Raw genomic sequence first — 23735 nt, forward strand, 5'->3', positions numbered from 1 at the left:
AAAAACACTTTGAGGCTCTCTTCATTGGACCACAACACTCTTTTAGCATCAATTGAAAAAACAAAATCAACAATAAAAAAATTCTTCATGTATGGTGAGCAAAACAGACCAAACATCAAAGCTATGAGTTTTAAAAAGTGCACAAACCGACTCATCCAACTGGAAGGTGTTTAAAAAACAACAACACTTAAAACAGAAGCAGATGTTTTATTGTAGTTTCAAACACAACACAGATACATCCACATAATAGTGTCCAAAGGAAGTATCCTCTGCTCAGGGCCAGAGGACTACAGATCCCAGAGTTATCCAGGGTGAGAGTGTAAGGATGAAAGGTAAACAGCTGTGCTCTGACTGAGTCAATAGGTAATACCAAGAGAACGAAAACATTTACATAAAATAAAAATCCACAAAACAGGAAATGAAAAAAAAAAAAAAAAAAAAAGCTTTAAAATGTAGCTTCACTTTCCACCTCAAAATTCACTTTAACACACAACTAAAGCACTTGAATGTGCATTAAAACAATTCAAGTTCATTAAAAATTTTATTCTAGGCTATAATATCTTAAAACACAGTCTAAAAGCAGGTTGAGAAGCAGACTAATAAATGCAAATTAAAGCAGTTTTATCTGCATTTATGTAACTAAAACTCCGAAAGCAAAGGATGACGTCCCGATGGAACGGCAGCTGCAGGACTGAGATGCCTGCAGCTGCATCATCACTATAGTGTAACTATGAAGGCCATTTAGTGGTGCCTCTTCACCACTTCCCTGCTGTCTGAAATGACACAATCTCCAAATCTTTGCATAACCATTTTTGAGACAAGGTCACCTTTTTTTATACATGAAAACTGTAACATTGCTATTTTTCATTTATTACTTTATCACAGCACCTCACAACATGACAGAAAGGCATGAAACTGGACTTGAGAGAATCAAATCAATATGCAGCTTGTTTTCAGACCAATTTGTTTGTACATTCTTCAAAAAACTGATTCTGTTACTGAATTAGAAATGGATTTGCAAAGAATATGTAACTCTTACATCATAACTGTGTTAAAGTGGCCTTTATATAAACAGGTATATCATGTGTAGCAACACTTAGGGCTAATTAACAGTAAACGTTTGTATGATGGTCATTTGTTTCTTCTGTACCTTTCAAATACCATGAAATACTATTGCAACCAAAAGAAAGGTGGTAACAAGAAACATTTAAGTATTCTTCTCATTTCCCCATGATACAACCTTAACCTCTATTTATTTATGGGGGATTTTATGACTTAGATGCAAGTAGCATATAATCATTAAGTGGAAGGAAAACATTCCATCCATCCATCGTCTATACCCACTTGTTCCTTGCAGGTTCTCCAGTAGTCATTGGGCACGAGGCGGGGTACACCTTCAACACCTGTCCATCACAGGGCGACACAGAAACGAATAGGAAAACAACCACACACACATTCACACCTAAGGGCGATTTAGCGTTAACCTAACAGTCATGTTTTTGGACTGTGGGAGGAAGCTGGAGTACCTGGAGAGAACCCACACATGCACAGGGAGAACGTGCAAACTCCATACAGAAAGGCCCCTGGCTGGGATTCGAACCCAGGACCTTCTACCTGCAAAGCAACAGTGTTACCAGCTGCACCTCCGTGCAGCAACGTAAACAATACATGGTTTTTGGTATTTTTTTACAATTAGAAATAACAAACATTCTTGTTCCCATTCGTATTCAATCCCTTAATTCTATTCTGATACCTTTAAATAACATCCAGGGTAACCAGTTGCTTTGGTATGTCAATACCAGTATCAATGCAGCAGGTCTGTGAAGGTCTCAGAGGTTTGAACATTTGTGAGCAAACGGCATCATGAGGACCACAAAGGGATAAAGTTGTGAGGAAGTCTAAAAGCAGTATTATAAAAGTATAACCCAACAAATCATGGAGCACTTTCTGAATAAATCATCTGGTTTAAAGTTTGCCATAAGCTGTGCAGGAGACACAGTAAACGTGGAAGAACGTGCTCTGATCAGATAAGTTTTCAGCCTATTTGCAGAAACACCTGACAGATTTGCACCTCTGTGTTTTATTCTGTCAAATAAAATTCTAATAAATAAACATTTGTGGTTTTAATGTGATAAATTGGAAAAAGAGGGAGAAATGATTGCTGCACCTACTTGGATCAATCTGAGGTCTCCCTAATTAAATCTAATATGTTTGCAAAACTGTGTTCCCATTCATAGTAAAAGAGAAGATGTTTTTCTCTAAGCCGTCATACATTTTACTTTCCCTTCCCATAACCAGAAAGACCGTACGTGTTTCCATACATGTCAAGACTCTGCATGATCCCTGAAAAATAAACTTTACATGATTTTTTTTTTAAGTCGCCTTAAAAGCAACGAGTGTTTGTTAGTGAAGGACAGGCAAGCTTAGCAGGACAGAGAGAGAAGGAGCTCAGTGTGTATCTCCATACATGGAGCGGAAACCAGTGCAGGTTAGACTGACTCATAGACGTGTGCTCACCCAACACACACACACACACACTTATATACAAACAGTGACATCAAGATGAGGAAACACATGTTGACATTCACAGCTACAGTTTTCTCACACACACACACACATCTGTAAACATCCCACCACTAATAAATCACATTCAAGAGTCCATAAATAAGAAATCTCAAGAAATTAAAACGTGAAAATTTGAAATATGTTTTCACAACTGGCCACTACTGGCGGAAACCTGCTTGGAAAACAAGTGGAACTTATCTTGACAGGCGCTGGTTCAGAAAAACAACGACGAGGAGCTGTTTAATTGAAGGTAAGCCGAGGCCTCCTGACGCATGAGGTTAGTCAAAACAAAACAATCCCTTTGGAAAACTGATTTAAGAAGCAGTAAAAAACATCACTAAATCCCAAACGTACTGTCTGATTATAAAGGAGGGTGTGGATTAACAGTAGACTCTCTGCACAGCAATTTCAGGGTGAACGTGGGACAATTGAAGCCTTTCAGAACCATGGTGGAGGTGTTCAGCTTGTCAGTGCAGGCCCAGTTACCTGCAAGCTGACGCACTGAGGCGGGACGCTGATTGCAGCTTTTTAAACTGGTGCTGTGGGTGTTTTCAGAGTCTCCCTGAGGACGGCCATGGTCCATCATTCAAGTTCAAAGGTGAATCCTGCCTTCAGCTAGATCTGCATAAAAGATAAAACATTCTCAGTTTCATCCAATACCAAATATTTATCTGAAAACACAAACACGATTTTAAAATAAGTTGTTTTATTCTGAATATTAAGTTAATAATAAACACCACAAACAAGTATCAGTGGATCATATACAGCTGTGCTGAGCTGATGCCTTAATGCAGGTCTATATAAATGGAGAGAAAGATAAGATATTTTAAGTGTCCTTCACACGTTTCTGCAGCCCTGGGTCCTCTTGTGCCCCCTTCAACTCACCACACGTTTTTGTTTTTTTTCTGCCCTCACCCCTCATAATATAGAATAGATCTAGAGCCACAAACTTTCATGACCCTCCAAAACACAAAAGTAGTAGTTGTTGGTTAATTAAAAATTTAACGGTAATACATAAAATAACTGTTAATACATTAATTAATTTACATGTAAATAAATGAATGTAGATGAATCCATTTATTAAACAAGCTGGTATGTATGTTAAGTTTGTTTTGTGATGGAATTTCACTATTTTATTTTTTTAGGTTTTAAAACAAACGGAAAATAGGAAAGTCTTTAAAATAAGTTCATGAAATCATGTTCCATAGTTACAGAAAATAAAGAAACGATTGTTTACAGCCAAAACCCCTGGTCTAGAGGCTGTGATAGCAATGGAGGAAGGCCATCTTTCTGTGGTGTCGTATGGTTTGGGCCTCCTGAAAGATTTTGCTGTAGGTCACCAGATTTTTTCATGTCACTACAAGGTTCCTGAGATCCTCCCCCGTGCTAAACAGTTGGCATAAGATGCGTATCCACATAATTCATCCTTTGTTTCAGTGTTTGTTGCTGAAAGGCTCAATATTAGTCTAATCTGACCAAAAAAAATGCAAGTCCAGTTTGTGTTGGGACAGAAAAGCCTTTTTCAGGCATTATACACCAAACATTGTTTGTTGGCGACAAGATAAACTAGTGTCCTTGTCCAGCCTTGTTTGTCACAGCTACAGCTGTCTTAAATGTTTTATGGGCCGATTCGGGTGAGCAGCTGTTTTGTCTTTCCCATTTTGAAGAGTGGCTAAGAGAAATGGGCCTAAATGTCGTGCCACATTCATACCTAAGGGAGACAAAACTAAAAACTGTCTGACCTTCTGATCAACTTAAAAAAGTAAAGAATAAATGAAAATACTTCAGTTAAATTTATTTTGTGAAAACCAGCAGGTGTGCCAGTAGGTGTGGCAAAGAGGATTTAGGACAACTAACTTGGAAAAAATGTAATTAAAATGCAAAATAAAATCTATGGGATCATTTTTTACCCTCTGATTAAATGTACTCATATTAAAAGGTTGGATTTGTTAACATTTCTTACTATGAAATTATTGTGTGGCAATAAAAGATGCAAATATTTTAAGAGGTTTTAAACGAGAGTGCTAATGAATGTTGTGAGTGATGTATTTGGTTATGTGCAAAACAAACTGACAGCTTTGCATCTGAGATTTCCAGCATCTCCCAGACTGAGGAGCCCCTGCTTTGTTAATCATAGCACAAGAAAAAAAACATAAAGTTCATTTGAATTACCTGTGAAAGTCCAACAACCTATTCAGCATACTTAAGTATTCTCAAATATACTTCATCAACATGATTACTGTCTTTAGTCTTGGTGTTAAAAAAAAGAGAACATGTTACCTGATGTTTTGTTTTAGTCTGTCTCCTCTTCTTCCTGTGGTTCTTTCTTAGCCAGAGGTTGCACTGTTCCTAACAAACCCCTTCTCACGATGTATGGGCACGAAGGGCCGGTGGGGATGTCAGCAAAACCTAAAGGAAGGAAGTGAGGAAACGGAAGAAGAAGAAAGGATAAACACAGTAAATGAGGAAAAGCCGGTAAAGTATCGTAAATGACAGAGCAGGAATGAAAATGGCAGATGTAAAAAGACAACTGAGGGTGGTTTTTAAAAAAGTGAGAAGTTTCTGTTTTCTTCTTTATAATAGAATAAAGGTTAACAAGAAATTCTGTAAAAAGAGCAGAATTTGAACTGAACAGGTATAAGAAATCTCTTCAAATTTTCACAAAAATCTCTTAACAATTAATTCTCTTTTTCAAATAGTCTCTTAAATTTTGGATTGTTTTTAACCCCAGCTGAGGATGTTCATCTTCTTCTACACCTCCAGATGAAGACATTGGCCACTTGGGGGCAGTAAAGAGCCCTACAGTCAAAACTACAGAGGTTGGACAATGAAACTGAAACACCTGTCATTTTAGTGTGGGAGGTTTCATGGCTAAATTGGACCAGCCTGGTAACCAGTCTTCATTGATTGCACATTGCACCAGTAAGAGCAGAGTGTAAAGGTTCAATTAGCAGGGTAAGAGCACAGTTTTGCTCAAAATATTGAAATGCACACAACATTATGGGTGACATACCAGAGTTCAAAAGAGGACAAATTGTTGGTGCACGTCTTGCTGGCGCATCTTTGACCAAGACAGCAAGTCTTTGTGATGTATCAAGAGCCACGGTATCCAGGGTAATGTCAGCATACCATCAAGAAGGACAAACCACATCCAACAGGATTAACTGTGGACGCAAGAGGAAGCTGTCTGAAAGGGATGTTCGGGTGCTAACCCGGATTGTATCCAAAAAACATAAAACCACGGCTGCCCAAATCACAGCAGAATTAAATGTGCACCTCAACTCTCCTGTTTCCACCAGAACTGTCCGTCGGGAGCTCCACAGGGTCAATATACACGGCCGGGCTGCTATAGCCAAACCTTTGGTCACTCATGCCAATGCCAAACGTCGGTTTCAATGGTGCAAGGAGCGCAAATCTTAGGCTGTGGACAATGTGAAACATGTATTGTTCTCTGATGAGTCCACCTTTACTGTTTTCTCCACATTCGGGAGAGTTACGGTGTGGAGAAGCCCCAAAGAAGCGTACCACCCAGACTGTTGCATGCCAGAGTGAAGCATGGGGTTGGATCAGTGATGGTTTGGGCTGCCATATCATGGCATTCCCTTGGCCCAATACTTGTGCTAGATGGGCGCGTCACTGCCAAGGACTACTGAACCATTCTTGAGGACCATCAAACATTGTATCCTGAAGGCGTTGTTGTGTATCAGGATGACAATGCACCAATACACACAGCAAGACTGGTGAAAGATTGGTTTGATGATCATGAAAGTGAAGTTGAACATCTCTCATGGCCTGCACAGTCACCAGATCTAAATATTATTGAGCCACTTTGGGGTGTTTTGGAGGAGCGAGTCAGGAAACGTTTTCCTCCACCAGTATCACGTAGTGACCTGGCCACTATCCTGCAAGAAGAATGGCTTAAAATCCCTCTGACCACTGTGCAAGACTTGTATATGTTATTCCCAAGACGAATTGATGCTGTATTGGCCGCAAAAGGAGGCCCTAAACCATACTAATAAATTATTGTGGTCTAAAACCAGGTGTTTCAGTTTCATTGTCCAACCCCTGTATGTTTATAGAGAAAACCTTTTTAGACAACCAAATGTAAACACAATTCAATAAATACATAAGTGCTTCAATAAATATGAGAACATTTGATAAATTTAAATAGAATAGGAAATAAATAGTAAATAATATTAACTGAACAAATTTATCTAGAATAATTTTTTATATTTTATAAAATACATAATTTACCATGGAAATCATGCGTTTAAATACATTATATGTTAAAAGCATAAATGATTACTACAGTAATGTCACTGTCCGGTATGGCATGACATCATGAATTTATTTTATTTGTCAGCTTTACGTCTTAAAGCCAGTGGGCGGAGCTACCACTGTTCTACACCAGGTGAATGGTCCACAGGTAAACTGCTGTGATGGTTAACCATCGGGTCCAAATTTTTTACAGGAAGAAAATGGGAACATTTAAGAGCCCCGACCTTTCATGACGACCTCTGGCAGGCCGTACGGCTCGTACTCTGTATCATCGAAGGCGGCCGACAGCTGCGTCCTGTTGCGGCGAATTCTTTCAGCAAGACGCGCCGGATCAGCCGGGATGGGAAAAGAACCTGAGAGCAACATTTTGTTGCCCGCTTCCACCTTCTCAGCTGGCGAAACAGGAGAAATTGGAGGAGATTCCACTGACTCCTCCTCATCATCTAAACCCTCCTCAGTCTGCGTGGCCGCCAATGCTTTAGAAGGTCCAGATGGAAGCAAACTGTCCTCAGTCTGACTCCCAACACTCACAGCTTCTCCTTTCATATTATTGCAGGTGGAGTTGGTGGCTGAGCCTATTTTACCGGTTCCTCTGGAAGAGTCTAGTTTGGCCTCATGCGTTCCTGTATAACAATTTTCCACTTTGGCTGGACTTGATCCTGACAGGTTGAGGAGCTCTTTGGCTACATGATGTTGAGAAACTTTCTGCGACGACGCTTGGATGAGTTTAGCATCTTTCTTCAGTTTGTTTTGCTCTGGACAACGTTCTGACCTTTGCAAGTTTATCTCCAGGTTTTCTTTTTCGGATTCCTGTTTCAACGACAACAACAAATCAGTAATTAAAAACAAACCTGGGAAGAGTTCAAATCTGATGAAATATAAATGTTTTACAGTGAAAGTCCTCTGTGTTTCCTGAATATGGTCCAGACAAAGGTCTGTGTAACATGGAGCCAAATACATTGAAAAACAACTTATTACTGAAAACTTACTGTGAACTACAGGACTCCAAATAATTTGAAAAGTACGGTTATATATGTATTCAACCCCTTTTACTTTGATACCCCCAAATATAATCCACTGCGTTCAAATTGTATGGCAGGACCTCAGTGAAACATGGTGGTGGCAGCATCATGCTATGTGGATGCATTTCGGGGCTGGTTATAGTTAACAGGAAGATAGATGGAGCTAAATTCAGGGAACCCAGGAAGAAAACCTGTCAGAGGCTGTAAAAATCTAAACAACTGGGTAGAGATTCACTTTCTAACTGAACAATGACTCCAAACATACAGCCAGAGCTATGATGATTCTGATCAAAGCGGCCTAGTCAAAGTCCAGACCCAAAGACAACTGAGAATCTGTGGCAAGAATAATAAAAGTGATGCTCTCTGTCCAATCTGATTGCAGTGGTAGGTGGCTCTACAAAGTATTGATTTGAGATTATGTATCGGTCTAAAATACATTGATTGTTGTTGTAGTAACATTAAAACGTGAAAAGGTTCAGGACTAATTTTCCAAGGCACTGTGACTGCGAGATGATTAAACAGTCACCTGGTCCAACCTGGCAGCATTCTGGGTGTATTCCTGAAGAGCCTTTTTAGACGAACGGAGACTCTTTGGTTCAGGAAGGCTGCTGTTCTGAATTCTTATGGCAAAAAAAATAAAACAAAGTTTATTTTACAAAACATAGAAGATGTCCAAAGAGGCCTGGATGTAGATCACCACGTATTTACAACAAATACGGCAAGAGATGGTGAGTTTACCTGGAGAACAGCATGCGGCCCTGCAGCTTGTTGGAGGAGCAGCAGAAAGACAACTCATCCTCCCTGATGACTGTAATGATATCCTGGCTCATCTGACCCTGGCTGTGGGCAGTCTGAGTGTACCTTTGGGTCAGATCTTCTGTGGGCTGCTGGGTTGACTGGGACTGAGTGGCAGCAGGAACCTGTCGCAGTGTTTCACCAGCACCGTCTGGGCTGGTGAGCAACTGTTGAACTGTAGAGGCTGGTTGGGATGCTATTCTCCATAGAGTGAGCTCCTGGGCCTGGACCTGGGTCTCCTCAGTGAGAGTCCTGACTCTTCTCTGCAGCGCCTCCAGCTGGACAAGATGGATATGACTAATACATTTATTTGGAACAATATGAACTCACTTTCTTCACATTATTCAGGTAAACATCCCACATATTTGAATTACATTCAAAAGATTCTTCTGTTTCACTCATTTGAATTTTTACAGATGTTTTTCGGTCTCTTACTAGTGTAAAAAAAATACATATTAAACTCCCCGCCAGGTTTATTTCCTGAAATTTCCCACAGAAAACAGCTTTGTAGGGCAATAAATACCTTTGGGTATTACTCCGAACCTTTAAGGTGGAGCTGTGAAGAAGGTTGTTTGGTTGAACATTTTCGGCACCATGTTTGTGATCTTAAGTTAAACTCCTCTACTGCTCATATTTTCAGCTAACGTTTACATCACAGACTTTCACTACTTGCCATCTGTGGAGACAGAGGGAGAAAAGAATATTTTACTCTTCTAAACTGTTTGTGTTAGCATCGTTTTGTCTGTGGGAACCTTTGTCCAGGAACCAGAGTGATTTTCTGGACCAATATTGCAACCCTTGACCCTGGGACGGAGGCAGGACGTTTGAGATGACCCTGAACCTTCGGGTGGAGCTTTGACGATAGAGGGTTCTAAGCATTTTGGAGCGGTTAGATTTGCTCAGCATTTTTATTTTAATTGTCTCACTTTACTCCTGTACAGCTCATATTTTCTGTTAACATTACCTAAGATTTTTACACGACGGACTTCGATCTTTGGAGACAGAGGAAGAAAATCCTCCAGTGAAAATAATGTTTTAGGGATTAGGAACGTTTCTGTTAGACTATTTTTCAGCTTTTATGCTCCAAAATAGAGATAAAATCAACCACAACCTCCCTAAGGATGCGTATCATTAAAAGATTAAACAAAGAGCACTGTTGTGAGATTACAGCTTTGGGTTTAATCACGTTTCAGGAAATAAAGGTCAGTACAGTTAAAATGTGTGGAATTCACACTCAGTACCTGTTGCTGCAAGTGGTTTATCTGAACCTCAGATATTTCCTCCGGGTTCCTCTCATTACTCATGCTGCTCCTTGCTTCTCTTTCCAAATCTTGACCTTCATCATCACTCCTCTTCGCATTACTTTGCAGCAACTGGTTTGTCGTTGCGCTGTCTTGCACCTTCAGTGGATCCTGGCCTTCCAAGCAGGGAGCAGAAGCTGTGTTTTCTGTGTTGTCTTGATTCTCACTGTCCGTCTGTGAGGTTTGGTCCCTCATGTCCATGTTAGCAAAATCCTCGAGTCTCTGCTTCAGCAGCTGGTTTTCCTGTCTGAGAGCGAGCAGGTCTGTAAGCATGTTTACTCTTTCTCCATGTCGACTGGACTGATCCTCCTTCACCTCACAAACAGAGTTACATGGACTGTCTGTAGACCTCTGCATCTCTGAAGAGATTTGATGCTGTTGCACAGAAGTTACTGCTGCACTTTTACCTTCGCTACCAACAGATGGAGGCATTTCAGCATCACATTCCTCAACGTTGGGCTGAATTGTATCTCTTTGAACAATTAGGTCTGAAGAGGGAAGAGGAACAACAGCCTCGTTTTCTTGTTCAATCTGAAGTTCTGATTTCTCTGGAAACTTTTCACCTCTTTGTCTCTCTTCAGTCTCCTTGTCTTTTGTCATTGTCAATTTGGCCACCTTGTTTTCTTCATCCTTTAGTTCCTCCAACTCAAGCTTGCATTGCTTCAGTTCCTCTCCCTGGCTCAAGAGGGAGCTGTCCTTCTCTTGCAGCTCAGCAAGAAGGCCTAAAATGTGCAGACTTTGCTTCTCGAAGGCAGTGCTCAGCTCCCTGGTCTGCCGCGTAACCTGTGAAGGCAAACATAAAAATCTGCAGAAAACTGTTTATTTGGCTTTAAACTAAACTAAACTAGGAGTTAAAAACAAGGTAGAAAGCTGACTGGAGCAAATGTGAATAATCTGATCAAACACAGACTTAGATTCTCATTCTGGACTCCATGACCATTGTACAGAGTTTTATAACTTCAACCAAAATGATAGTTTTACTTCTTAATATCAGACAACAACCTGATAAAAAATAGAAGATAATTAGTGAGTCTGTACTCCATTCCTTACAGGGTTTTAAAACACTCAACCCGATCAGGTTCTTTGTTTCTAGCTGCATTTTCTCCAGATTATTTAATTTTATTTCATACTTTACCAGATAAAATTTCCAGGAATTCTCATTTTACTGTACATAGTTTTTTCACCTTTATAAAAAGAAATTGGATAGATGGATAAGTCAGGAAATACAGAAATGTTTTCCATACTTTGTTTCCTGGAAATTAAAATAATTCAAAGCCAAATGTTCTACTTTCCCAGATCGTGTAGGACCGTTGATTTCTGTAATAATGGCTCATTTGGGAATTAACGTGATGCCACTCCTTTCTGAACCCAACAAAGTAAATAAGTCCATGACTAAAACCATGATCTGCAATGCAGCTCAGGATCTAAATTACGTTAATATTTTGCAACAACCCTAATAAGATTATTTGGAAACTAACACCTTTCTGTATTTTATTCAAGATCATTATTATTTACCTGGATCTGCAGGGCCTCAAATTTTTCTTTGTACTTTGCAGCCTGTTCGGACTCCTTTGTACACTTTTTCTGCAGGGCCTCCACCACTGCTGTGAGATTGGAGGTGGCGAGCTGATCCCGCTGGAGGTCTAATGAAGAAGACTTATTCTGATCTGACGCTTTTTCAGTTGTTTCTGTGGACAGGAGAGCGTTGCGTTGGTTGGTGGACTCACAGAAGAGGAGGTGTTCCTCTGGTGAAGAGAGGAGACTGTTGTTGGAGCAAACCTTGTTGGAGTTGAACTCATCGTCCTGCAGAGAGGGCAGGGGGCTGCTGGCAGTGGAAAGTTTCTCATCTTTCACTGAGTCTTCTTCTCTTCTGTGCTTTAGCTCCTCAACATCAGCCATGATCTCTGCAAGTTTCAAGCTCAGCTCTGTGTTTTCATCTGCATCTGTGTTTATCATTTGGTTTCTCTCCTCTTCCTCCCTCTGTCGTTCCTCTCGTTCTAAAGCTAGCTGAGCTTTCACCATTGCCAGCTGATTTTTTAGCTGGATATTTAGTTCAATCAGCTCACTCTCTCTGTCATCTTGTGTAGTACTGTTCTCTTTTTCCTGCTTCTTGTCTTTCTCCGTCTCCTCTCTGCTTCTCTTCATCTCTGCCTCCAAAGCGGCGACGGTCCTCTTCAGCCTTTCAGTCTCGGCCTTCTCATTTTCTAGTTTTGCCTTCAGGTCCTTTTCTTTCTCCTCCCGTTCTGCTGCCTGGTTGGAGTGCTTGCGGCTGAGCTGTTTGAGACGAGACCTCGCTTCTGTCTCGGCCCGTCGCTGGGCTTCCAGGTCTTCCAACCGTCTCTGGAGTTCTTCACGGACATCGCGGAGCTCTGAGCGCATGAGGTCGTTTTCCCTCTTGAGGTCCTCAGATAAAACGGGTTGATCGGATTTAGGAAGCTGTGTATTTTCGGGAGAAAACCTCTGACATCCTGCCGCAGGTGAGTTTTCAACAGCTGTTGCTCTATGAAAGTCTGCAGAGGTGGTGAAGGGGGTATTTCTCCTATTATCTCCCTCTTTATCACTTTCTCCTCTTTGTCCCACTTTCTGTAAACACTCAGAGTGTGTGACGTTGGACGTGATCTGCTCAGCATCGATTCCTTCCCCTGGTTCTCTGCCAGAGGGATATACTGCTGTAATCTCCGCCCTGCTCCCATCCCTGTTCTGCTCCGGCTGGGAAGCTGCTGGCCTCCTGCTGTGGGCTGCTGCTCGGGATGTCGGAGCAAAGGAAGACTGAGAGGAAAAACCCGGTCCGAACTGGGCAGGCTGAGGAGCAGATGCTGCAGGGGCTTTTTGTTCTGTGGTGATAAAAGAAGCACAAACAGTTTTTCCATGAACTTTAAATTGAACAAGGTTTTTCTTTATCTTTGAAATCTAAACTAACTGTCAGGAAACTTTGGTAAATGAACATGAAGTAGTTTATGTTGGGAATGCCACTTTAGTGCAGAATTCACAGGCGGTGAACCAGTCCTCGGGGGCCAAGATCCTGCAACTTTTGGATGCATCCCTGCACCAATCAAAAGGCTGAGTGACCTCCTTGGCATGTCAGCAAATTTCACAAAGGCATGGGGCCTCACTCATGAAAGAGTGCGCAGCTTTCATACTAAAAGTGGGCTGTAAGGAGAAAGGCTAAAACGTAGCCTTCATACATCTCACCATGAGATGAATTTGGCGTGGCTGCACGTGGACCACCCGGTCCCCGCCTCTAAATACATATGCAAAGTAGTATAAATAGTGGGAAGGCACCCACCACGTGTCCAAATAACCATGGCAACGGTGCATAACGTCTGCATCAAATCCAAACGGTGCTGTCTAGCTGATGCATGGAGCTCAATCATAGCTCAATGCTGATCATTATAATGATGTGAATACGCCTCCTTTAACTCTTACTTTCAGATTTTTTTTGCAGCACTGGTGGCCTTTACTTTTCCCAGCAATTCTTTTGACAGTAGATAGACAGGAAATGGGGACGGAGATATGGGAAGACATGCGGAAAATGTCGTCGGGGCCCGGACCTGAATCTGGGACGGCCGCGTCGAGGACTAAAGCCTCTGTCTATGGGTCACGCGCTACACCACCAGCCCAGCCTCCATATTTCTATTAGGAAGAGTGTCACCACACACACTATGTGAAGTACTTTAAATCTTTAGAACCATTCATGATTTTACATAAAAAAATAGAAAATCACCTAGAAACCAGCGCACAGAGTCCACTTGAGGTTTGTTACCATCACAATGAATATTATAGCATAAAGGAATCATGAGCTGAGGAGGCCAACATTGCATTTGTGAGACACACCTGAATGTCAGTCAGCTCCCTCTGAAAGGCTCTGGTTGAAAGGACCGAAACGTAGTGAGAACTTGAACTGGTTTCCCTCTGAAACACTGAGGCCAGCTCCGTGCAGAGCTCCAAAGTAACTGCCCTGGGCAATTTCAACTGGCTGATAAGCCAAGCATCATCATGTACCAGCAGGTCAGTATAACCTCTGAAAAAAACTCCGTCCAACTTCTTCCATTGGCGATGTCCTCTAGCTGCTCCAAAGCTGCCATTGTTCCACAATTACGCACAACTTCACGCAGCTATTTATGAACTTGTGCGATTGTCACCAACTTGTCCATCGTAGGAATCATCAAACCTGACTTGTTTGGAATTAATCTGCTGATCCAACACCGTTTTCTTTATCAGAATGAAAGAGCTCCTTGGATGATTCACCTGCATTTTATGCTCCTCAGCCCTCAGACCGATGAGCATTTCCATCTACAGGTGACAAAAACAAGAAGTTTACATCCGACTGAGGTTGTTTCAATCATTTTCTGAGGTGTGATACGGTACTTGCAAGAGGCTTTGTTTTCAGTTTCATCACCTGGATTTAAACCATAAAAGCTCAAACTCATGAAGAAAGATCAAATTTAATGCTCCATGAATTAAATAAAACTGAATGGAGTCATATTTCAGTGTATTTTGGTGAGTTTTCGTTCTCTGTACTCAATTACTTTCGGCTGAAAAGGTTTGTGTGGCTTTTGTACATTTTCCCGGCAGGTCAAAAATCTGAGTGGATTTCCGCACACTTTCATTTTAGTACATGCTGAATGGTGCATAAAACATTGCGCCGCAAGGTTTTTATGTGGAAGTATGCTTTGTACAAGAGGCCCCAGATCCTTAACCATTCATCTGATTCAGGTGTGTTGGAGCATGGATGCACAAACACGTGGGCACCGTCCTGCTAGCCCTTCGAGGACTGGAGACCCCTGTCATACAGGCTTCACTGAAAATCCAGAAGAATCGGTACAACGTGTCCTACTAAACTATTTTGTAGTCTTGGAAAATTTTGGGGAGTGGTTTTCAATGAGGTTAAATGTTTCCTGCATCTGTCACAAAACAACCACAAACATCAATGTGATTTACTGGGATTTTATGGGACAGACCAACACAAAGCAGTGTGTAATTGTGAAATCGTAAGAATTGCTCCATGTTCTCCTGAATTATGATTATTCTTTACAAAGAAATATCTGAAAAGTGGGGCGAGCATATTTTATTCTGTTTAGAACCGCCTTTTGCTGCAGTGACAGCTGGAAGTATTTCGGGGTTTGTCTCTACCAGCTTACATCATGTAAGCTGAAAGGTGAACCTCAGCCCCACTCATGCTTTTGCAACCTCTTTTGCAGAAAAGCCTCCTTGCAGCATGATGCTGCCACCACCATGTTTCACTGTGGGGATGATGTATTCAGGGAGTGAGTGTGGCACCGCACACGTTTTGCAAGCCAGAAAGTTTGATTTCGGTCTCATCTGACCAAAACCCCCATTCTTCTACATGTTTGTTGTGTCGCCTACATAGTGGGTGGTATACTTCAACAGAGACTTGTTTTTCATCACAACTTCCTTTTTGCACTCTTACATACAAGTCAGATTTGTGGAGTGAAGGACTAATGGTTGACCTGTCAACAGATTCTCCTACCTGAGGTGCAAATATCTGCAGCTCCTCCAGTTACCAAGTTACCATCGTTGTTGTGTTGGTATATTTACAATTGTGCCATACTCTTTCCAATTATCTGATGTTAGACTAAACAGTGCTTCAGGAGATGTTCAAACCTTAGGATATTGTTTGTAACCTAACCCTGCTTTGAATTTCTTCACAACTTCCTCTCTGCCCCGTCTGCTGTGTTCCTTGGTCTTCGTGATGCTGTCTCTCACCAGGCCATTCACAGAAAAGCTGAATTTATGCAGGAATCTGTTCATGAAGTAGTGATTTCCAAAGGCAACTGCCTGCACTTGATTTTAATTAAGGGTATCAGATTAAAGAGAGCTGAATACAAATGCAGGCCACACTCTTCCTTATTTTCTAAAAAACATGCATATATTGTTTTCCTTAGACCGCACAGGTTTGTACCATTTTGTGTTGGTCTATCATATTAAATCCCAAATAAAAAAAAACACTAAAGTTTGAGGCTGGAAAGTCACTGTTTCAACCCTTCCTGCTGCTGACCTCTAAACACAAAGTCATCATATGTACACCCAGTCAGTGACTAACACGTCATTGATTCTTCCCCAGAGCTCTCTCCTTACCCTGCAGTTCTTTTAAGAGACGCAGGGTGTCAGCTTGCTCCTCCTGTAGTCTCCTCCCCTCCTCCTCCAGAGCTCGCTCTCTCTTCCTGCTTTGCTCCAGAGTTACTGCCACACCCTCCGCCTCACGCAATGCTTCCTAAACCAAGGGTTGGAAACAAAAACAGACAAAGGAGGAGGATTAAATCCAGTCAAATAAACCAATCTGTAGAGTCTACAGAAAGGGTTTTTATTATTTAAATAGGATCTTGGTTTGTTTTTATTAAACTTTTAATTCTAACATGTGCTTAAGTAAAGAATTTATGTATATTTCTCTTTTAAATGAATACATTATCTTCTCTAAAGCAAGACAATATATCTCTCAAGATTGATTTAAAACCAACGATAACTACACAGTTCTACGTGTCTCTTGGCGCTTTGCAGATAAGAAGATGCTGTGTAAGAGCAAAACGCTGAGAACTACAAACAAGAACAGTTTCACAAAACACAAAACCTGAACAAACAAGTTACAGAAAGTAGTGCAAGCAGTAAAGTGTCATGCTGGTACACAGTGAGAAGTTACACTTTGTTTGCACTGTCTGTGCAGTTTTTCACCAACGATACAGATTTTTATTGTTTGGATCTTCAGCCAAATTCACCTGTTTTGAAGCTGGATTGTAAGCTACTAGAATTAGAAAATCAGTTGTTCTTATATCATATAAATATTAGATAATAAACAGTTCACTGGATTGTAATAAATCAATTGCTAAAACATTTATTAACTCCACAACAGAAGAAGCCAGAGTTCTCTTCTAATTTATTCATGCTTCATATACAGTCCAGTGATCAGGCTGACATATATTGTTTACAAATGTATGACGGTCACTTTGATGAATAACTGACCCATGCAGATGCAGACAGACAAGACTTTGGACCACAGGTGTGTTTCTCTGTGAGTTACCGTTAGTTTGGCTTGTGTCTGTGCCTCTTTCTTCTGGCTCTCCTTTAGTTGCTCCTCTGCCCACTTCAGCTTCTCTTTCAGAGCGTCCAACTCTTTGTCCAGCGCCTGCTTCTGCAGAGACAGCTGGTGGACATAATAAATGAGACGTCAGCTGGTAAAAATACAGACTGCTCTTTCAAGACTGGGTGATTGATTTCTCAAAAAAACAAAGTGCTCTTTCTTTAGGTGCATTCATCAGGATGAGAGAAGGAAATAGCAAGCAGTGATAACAGACAGCACGTACAGTGCAAGCATTCATTCCCTTTGAGCTGATAGAAACTTCAATGTATTTTATTTGGATTTTATGTGGTAGACCAAAACAAACTAGTGGATAATTCTGAACTAATAGGAAGAGAATAAATGCATTTCTAAAAAGACTTGAGACTGGGGCAGAGGTTCAGCTTCCAGTAGCACAGCCACTGTAAATGTATAGCCAGAGCTGCATTAGGATGGTTTGGATTAAAGCGTATTCATGAGTTAGAATGGCCTAGTCAAAGTCCAGACCTAAATCCAACTGAAAATCCGTGGAACGACTTGAACATTGATGTTCAAAGATGTTCTCTGTTTAATCTGACTGAAATTGAGCTATTTTGCAAATAAGAATGGGCAAAAATGTCTGCAAATGTTCAAATCTGTCAGAGACCTACCCCAAAAGACATGGAGCTGCAGCAAAACGTGGCCCTGAAACGTGCTGTCTCATAGCAGCTTTATACAAACGAAAGCCACAGTTTTATTTGTGACAAATGTTGAGAGCCATAAATCTTTTTTCTCACCCTTTACAGCTAAACACTACTTTATATTGTTCTGTCACATAAACTCCCAATAAAACACATTGACGTTTATGATTGTAATATGACAAAATGCGGGGAAGGTTCAAGTGGAAATAATACCTCTGCAATAATACTTCCAGCAGTTCTAACATAAGCTCTGACACAGCTGCTTGCATTTATATGCATAGAAACATTTTCTAGTACTAGCTGTGTAGCATAGTACTATCCAAAAGCCTTGAGTCAGATCTTGTTGTGATTTTACTGTAGCTTTAATCTTTAGTTCCTCTAGCTTTTTGCAGGTATTTTTTTAGGACTTTGGCAGCTTCATCCAGTTTTTTTTCATCATTTAGGCCTAAGAAGACTCTAAAAGTCAAGAAAATAACCTGTTTAGTGTCAACACGTAACAGGCAACCTGTCAAAAAAGCTGTTTTAAATTGGACCTTTAGGATTTATGTCACTTGCAGCCTGTCAAAAAGACCCAGTTTTTTTCCAAGACTACGAAGAAGACCCAAAATAACAGTTTTTGACCAAAGAAATTGATCTAAAGGGTTATGAGCTAAAGAATTAGACTAAAGGAGGATGATACATCTCTCAGGAAATGAATTGTTTCCTACTTCTTAAATACTTCCCTTTAAAACAGTCACCCTCTGCTTGAAATATCTTTCTGATTTATAATTTCCTTCTTTGTCCTTCACTTATTCAGTTTCATTATTTTTCTAAAGGGAGACACCTCAGATCATGCAAAGATGGGACACTATGCATGATCTGACAGTTAGGACTGAATTTTAAAAGGCATCCAGTTGTAAAGATATAGTAACGTCTTGGCAAGTTATTAAATGAAATAATAAAATAATTTGCCTCCTGCAAAGAACAATATAATGAAGGACAGCTCAAGACTTTTGCACAATATGATACCACATGCAACTAAACCACTATCAGCAATTAAATTACCTTTAATAATCCTAATTTGCTAGCTTTGCACCAGTTTATATTTGTTTTTCTCATATCATGGTTCGCTGTTGTCGTCCTGAACATTTCAATATGTGCCGTTTAAGAAAAAAATTTTATCGCTCATTTAAAAAACAAATACATGAGTTTTCTGCTAAACTTGACTAACAGATTTTCTGTTAATAAAAACAAATAAAAAAATAGATCAAAGATATTGCAAACAAATCTTATCAATCATGCTCCCTCACATTGCATCCAGCCTCGATCACACAAGCTATTAAAAGGTTGCTGGTTTATTCCACACTTTTAAAACCAAAGCACCGTCAGTCACAGTCATACAGATGTTACCTTTGCTGATTAACCTTTTCCACTGGAGACAAACGAGGAGGAGAGAAGAGGAGGATGAAGCAGAGAGGGAGCAGGATGTAGGGGAACAGAAACACACAAAGTCAGACAGTGAAAGAGAGAAAGGCGGGAAACAAAGCTGAGAAGAAAGTTTGGGTGAAGAAAAAGTTACATTTATCGATCTTCAGTATAAATAATACAAACAATTGCACAAAGTTAAAGGAAAGGGAAAGAAGATTGGATAAAGAAAGAGCAAAGGGTGGAAAGACTAAAAGGAAATGGCTGAAAAAGCAGGACAGCTAGATGAAACAAACTATTAACAGAATATCAGCTCCTGCTGTTGATACAGACCTTTTTTTAACAAATGTGGCCTTGTTATTTCAGAGGATCAGCTCGTGTTGTTGATGTGTATCATTCTGTGAATCTGAGTGTTTGTCTTCACCTTGTCAGCCTGGGCCTGCAGAGCATTGTGGAGCGTCCTGGCCTGCTGGAGCTCCTGGTTGAGCTTATTCACCTCCTGCTGGTGCTGCTTCTCCAGACACTGCCTCTCCTTCTGAAGCTCTGCTAAATCCTGAAGCCAAAACACAAAACCCAGGTCTGAAACTGCACCCTGGAACAGAGAGATCTGACTGGTTTCTGCTTCTCCTGTAGGCGTCTGTCTCACCCTCTGATGCACCTTCTCCAACTCTTTGGTGCGCTGCTGGTGCTGAAGCCGACTGCTCTCTGCATTTTGCCTCTGGCACTTAAGTTCCTCCTGAAGCTGCTTCATTTTGTGCTCGGCTTCAGATGCCTGAAATTAAAAAGGAACTAGATCGTTTAAATGTTTTACGTTAAAAGTTTTACCATTACCAGGATATTATTTCTGCTTTACGAGTAAAGAACCACTTTTCAGAATCAAAGTATCATGTCAGGAGTTTACATTTTCTTTGTGGGGGAAAATAAAGTCAGGAAACATGGCTTTTAGTTGTTGTTTTGCCCCAGTGGGTTTGGAACGTTAAAAAGATTCCAGTTCAGATGATTAGGAGAAAAATGTCACAATATGGAAGATTTAAATCTCAAAAAGAATTAATTTTTGCACTCTACAAATAGCGCAGACTGAAAAGAAGCATATTACAATAATTAAATACTGAAATAAATAAACAAACAGACCTTTCGACACAGAAATTACAAATTCTTCAAACAAAGACGATTTACAAGACAAAAAACAGCATTATGTTAAAGAAATTAGACACAAGTGCTAAAGAAATGTAAACATAAACATTAAATCTTCACCATAACGGTATAACCTACTAAACATGGCTATCAAAAAGGTTATAAGCATGAAAAGTCAGTGTGCCAGTATACAGGTGCTGGTCATAAATGTTTTATTTATTTCAGTAATTCCATTCAAAAAGTGGAACTTGTATATATTATAATCATTCATTACAAACAGACTGATATTTTTTCAAATGTTTATTTCTTTTAATTTTGATGATTAGAATTGACAACTAATGAAAACCCCAAATTCAGTATCTCAGAAAATTAGAATATTACTTAAGACCAATTCAAAAAAAAGAGGATTTTAGAATGTTGGCCAACTGAAACGTATGAACATGAAAAGTATGAGCATGTACAGCACTCAGTACTTGGTTGGGGCTCCTTTTGCCTGGATTACTGCAGCAATGCGGCGTGGCATGGAGTTGATCAGTCTGTGGCACTGCTCAGGTGTCATGAGAGCCCAGGTTGCTCTGATAGTGGCCTTCAGCTCTTCTGAATTGTTGGGTCTGGCGTTTGTATCTTCCTCTTCACAATACCCCATAGATTTACTATGGGGTTATGGTCAGGAGAGTTTGCTGGCCAATTAAGAACAAGGATACCATGGTCGTTAAACCAGGTACTGGCAGCTTTGACACTGTGTGCAGATGGCAAGTCCTGTTGGAATATGAAATCTGCATCTCCATAAGGTTGGTCAGCAGCAGGAAGCATGAAGTGCTCTAAAACTTCCTGGTGCTCCACCAGTCAGAAGTGAAAAAAAGGAGTGTCGAAAAGCTGAACGCAGGTGGCGAAAGACTGGACTCCAGGTTCACTATATTATCTATAAAGAGAGACTATACAGATATAACCTACAACTAAAAAATGCAAGGGAATCTTTCTTTTCTGAGATCATCAGAAAAAACATTAACAATGCTCGTGCATTATTTGCCACGGTCGACAGGTTAACAAACCCTCCTGTAACTGTAGCATCTGAACTCCACTCTACCAGGGCCTGCAATGAATTTACTAACTTCTTTACAGAAAAAACCCAAAAGATCAGAGAGGCAGTCAGCGCATCCACATCAACTCCAGTACCAATGTTGTCTCCAACTAGAACTGATTTTGATAAAATGTCCCAATTTCACCAAATAAACTACAAAAACTTAGAAGAAATCATACAGCAACTAAGCTCTTCTTCCTGCTGTCTCGATCTTTTACCCACAGCTTTCCTTAAGAAAGTTTTGCCTGTAATAACATCTGATTTAACTCAAATAATAAACACGTCCCTTTTGTCAGGTGTTTTCCCCCAGGCCCTAAAAACAGCAATTATCAAACCTCTTATTGAAAAAGAGCAACTTGGACAAGCTGCTACTGCAGAACTACAGGCCTATATCAAACCTTCCCTTCATCAGTAAGATTATTAAAAAAGCTTTGTTTCAGCAGTTAAACAACTTCCTAACAACGACCAACCGCTTCGATGTCTTCTAGTCAGGCTTCCTGCTCACCACAGTACAGAGACTGCTCTTGTCAAGGTGTTCAATGACATCCGTATAAATGCAGACTGTGGAAGAACCACAGTGCTGGTATTATTGGACCTTAGTGCAGCATTCAACACTGTTGATGACTCCATTTTATTAGAGCGCCTGGAAAACTGGGTTAGCCTTTCTGGAACAGCACTCAATTGGTTTAAATCCTATTTGAAGGACAGGGACTTTTTGTGTCAGTAGGTAACTTTACATCAGAGACCACAAAAATCACATGTGGCGTTCCCCAAGGGTCCATCTTAGGGCCCCTCCTTTTCAATATCTACATGCTCCCCCTACCTCAGATTTTAATAAACAACAACGTAAGTTATCATAACTATGCCGACGACACACAGCTATACGTTACGATGTCACCAGGTGACCATGAACCCATTCACATGCTGGGTAAATGCTTAGAAGAAATCAATGCATGGATGGGCCTAAATTTTCTTCAGCTGAATCAAAACAAAACTGAAGTAATAATCTTTGGACCAAAGGAAGAGCATTTAAAAGTTAGCACACAGCTTCAGTTAATACAGCTAGGAACCACCAGTCAGGCTCAAAACCTGGGTGTAGTGATGAACTCAGACCTGAGCCTTCAGAGGCACATAAAGGTAGTAACAAGGTCGGCCTTCTATCACCTAAAGAACATTTCCAGGATTAAAGGACTAATGTCTCAACAGGACCTTGAAAAACTAATTCATGTGTTCATCTTTAGTAGAATTGATAACTGCAACAGTGTCTTCACAGGTCTGCCTAAAAAGTCGATCAGACACCTGCAGTTAATCCAGAACGCTGCTGCCCGCATCCTCACTAGAACTAAGAAAGTGGAGCACATCACCCCGGTTCTAAAGTCCCTTCACCAGCTCCCTGTAGCTCAGAGAATAGAGTTTAAAATACTTCTGTTAGTCTATAAATTACTGAATGGCTTAGCACCAAAATACATTACAGACTTGTTGTCAGTGTATCAACCACCCAGACCTCTCAGGTCTTCTGGCTCAAATCTACTCTGCATACCCAGAACCAGAACCAAACATGGAGAAGCAGCTTTTAGTTCTTATGCTCAACTAATCTGGAATAAACTCCCAGAAAACTGTAAAAGCACAGAAACCCTAAGTTGCTTTAAATCAAGATGAAAAACTTATTTGTTTAGAGTGGCCTTTGACTGTGCCATCTAAGCATAATTAGTTTAGTTTTCATATCCAACTTTCCTTTCATTTTCTTATCCATCATTCTGTTCTCTTTATTTTTTTTAATTACCTCTGTTGTTTGATTTTCTGTATCATTGTGATGTCTTTCGCCTTGAGTGCCCTGTTGCTGAAAAGCGCTATATAAATAAACTTGACTTGACTGGTAGACGGGTGAGTTGACCTTGGACTTCAGAAAACACAGTGGACCAACACCAGCAGATGACATGGCACCCCAAACCATCACTGACTGTGGAAACTTTACACTCGACCTCAAGCAACGTGGATTCTGTATTTTCCAAAGGAAATGGGAAATGCACTTTCATCAGAGAACATAACTTTGGACCACTCAGCAGCAGCCCAGTCCTTTTTGTCTTTAGCCCAGGCGAGACGCTTCTAACGCTGTCTCTTATTCAAGAGTGGCTTGACACAAGGAATGCGACAGCTAAAACCCATGTCTTGCATACGTCTGTGCGTGGTGGTTCTTGAAGCACTGACTCCAGCTGCAGTCCACTCTTTGTGAATCCCCCACATTTTTGAATGGGTTTTGTTTCACAATCCTCCATTTAAAGGCCTTTGCAGGTGTTTTGAGTTAATTAGCTGATTAGAGTGTGGCACCAGGTGTCCTTAATATTGAACATTTTCACAATACTCTAATTTTCTGAGATACTGAGTTTGGGGTTTTCATTAGTT

The 23735-nt window shown here is 40.6% G+C and overlaps 1 protein-coding gene across 1 annotated transcript in view; it reads right to left on the minus strand.

The window, feature by feature from the left end:
- Positions 1-187: 187 nt before the first annotated feature.
- Positions 188-23735, minus strand: part of si:dkeyp-115e12.6 (centromere protein F) — a 34919-nt gene continuing 11371 nt past the window's right edge. The window contains exons 8-18 of the mRNA XM_047354238.1: positions 19764-19889; positions 19542-19670; positions 16998-17120; positions 16061-16196; positions 11477-12795; positions 9902-10744; positions 8604-8938; positions 8392-8485; positions 7068-7653; positions 4846-4974; positions 188-3186 (exon numbers count right to left, since the gene is read on the minus strand). Of these exons, the coding sequence (XP_047210194.1) occupies positions 4859-4974; positions 7068-7653; positions 8392-8485; positions 8604-8938; positions 9902-10744; positions 11477-12795; positions 16061-16196; positions 16998-17120; positions 19542-19670; positions 19764-19889 (3807 nt within the window). The 3' untranslated portion in view covers positions 188-3186; positions 4846-4858. The remainder of the gene's footprint in view (positions 3187-4845; positions 4975-7067; positions 7654-8391; positions 8486-8603; positions 8939-9901; positions 10745-11476; positions 12796-16060; positions 16197-16997; positions 17121-19541; positions 19671-19763; positions 19890-23735) is intronic.

The sequence above is a fragment of the Girardinichthys multiradiatus genome, chromosome 23, assembly GCF_021462225.1.
Source record: "Girardinichthys multiradiatus isolate DD_20200921_A chromosome 23, DD_fGirMul_XY1, whole genome shotgun sequence".
NCBI classification, from domain to species: Eukaryota; Metazoa; Chordata; class Actinopteri; order Cyprinodontiformes; family Goodeidae; genus Girardinichthys; species Girardinichthys multiradiatus.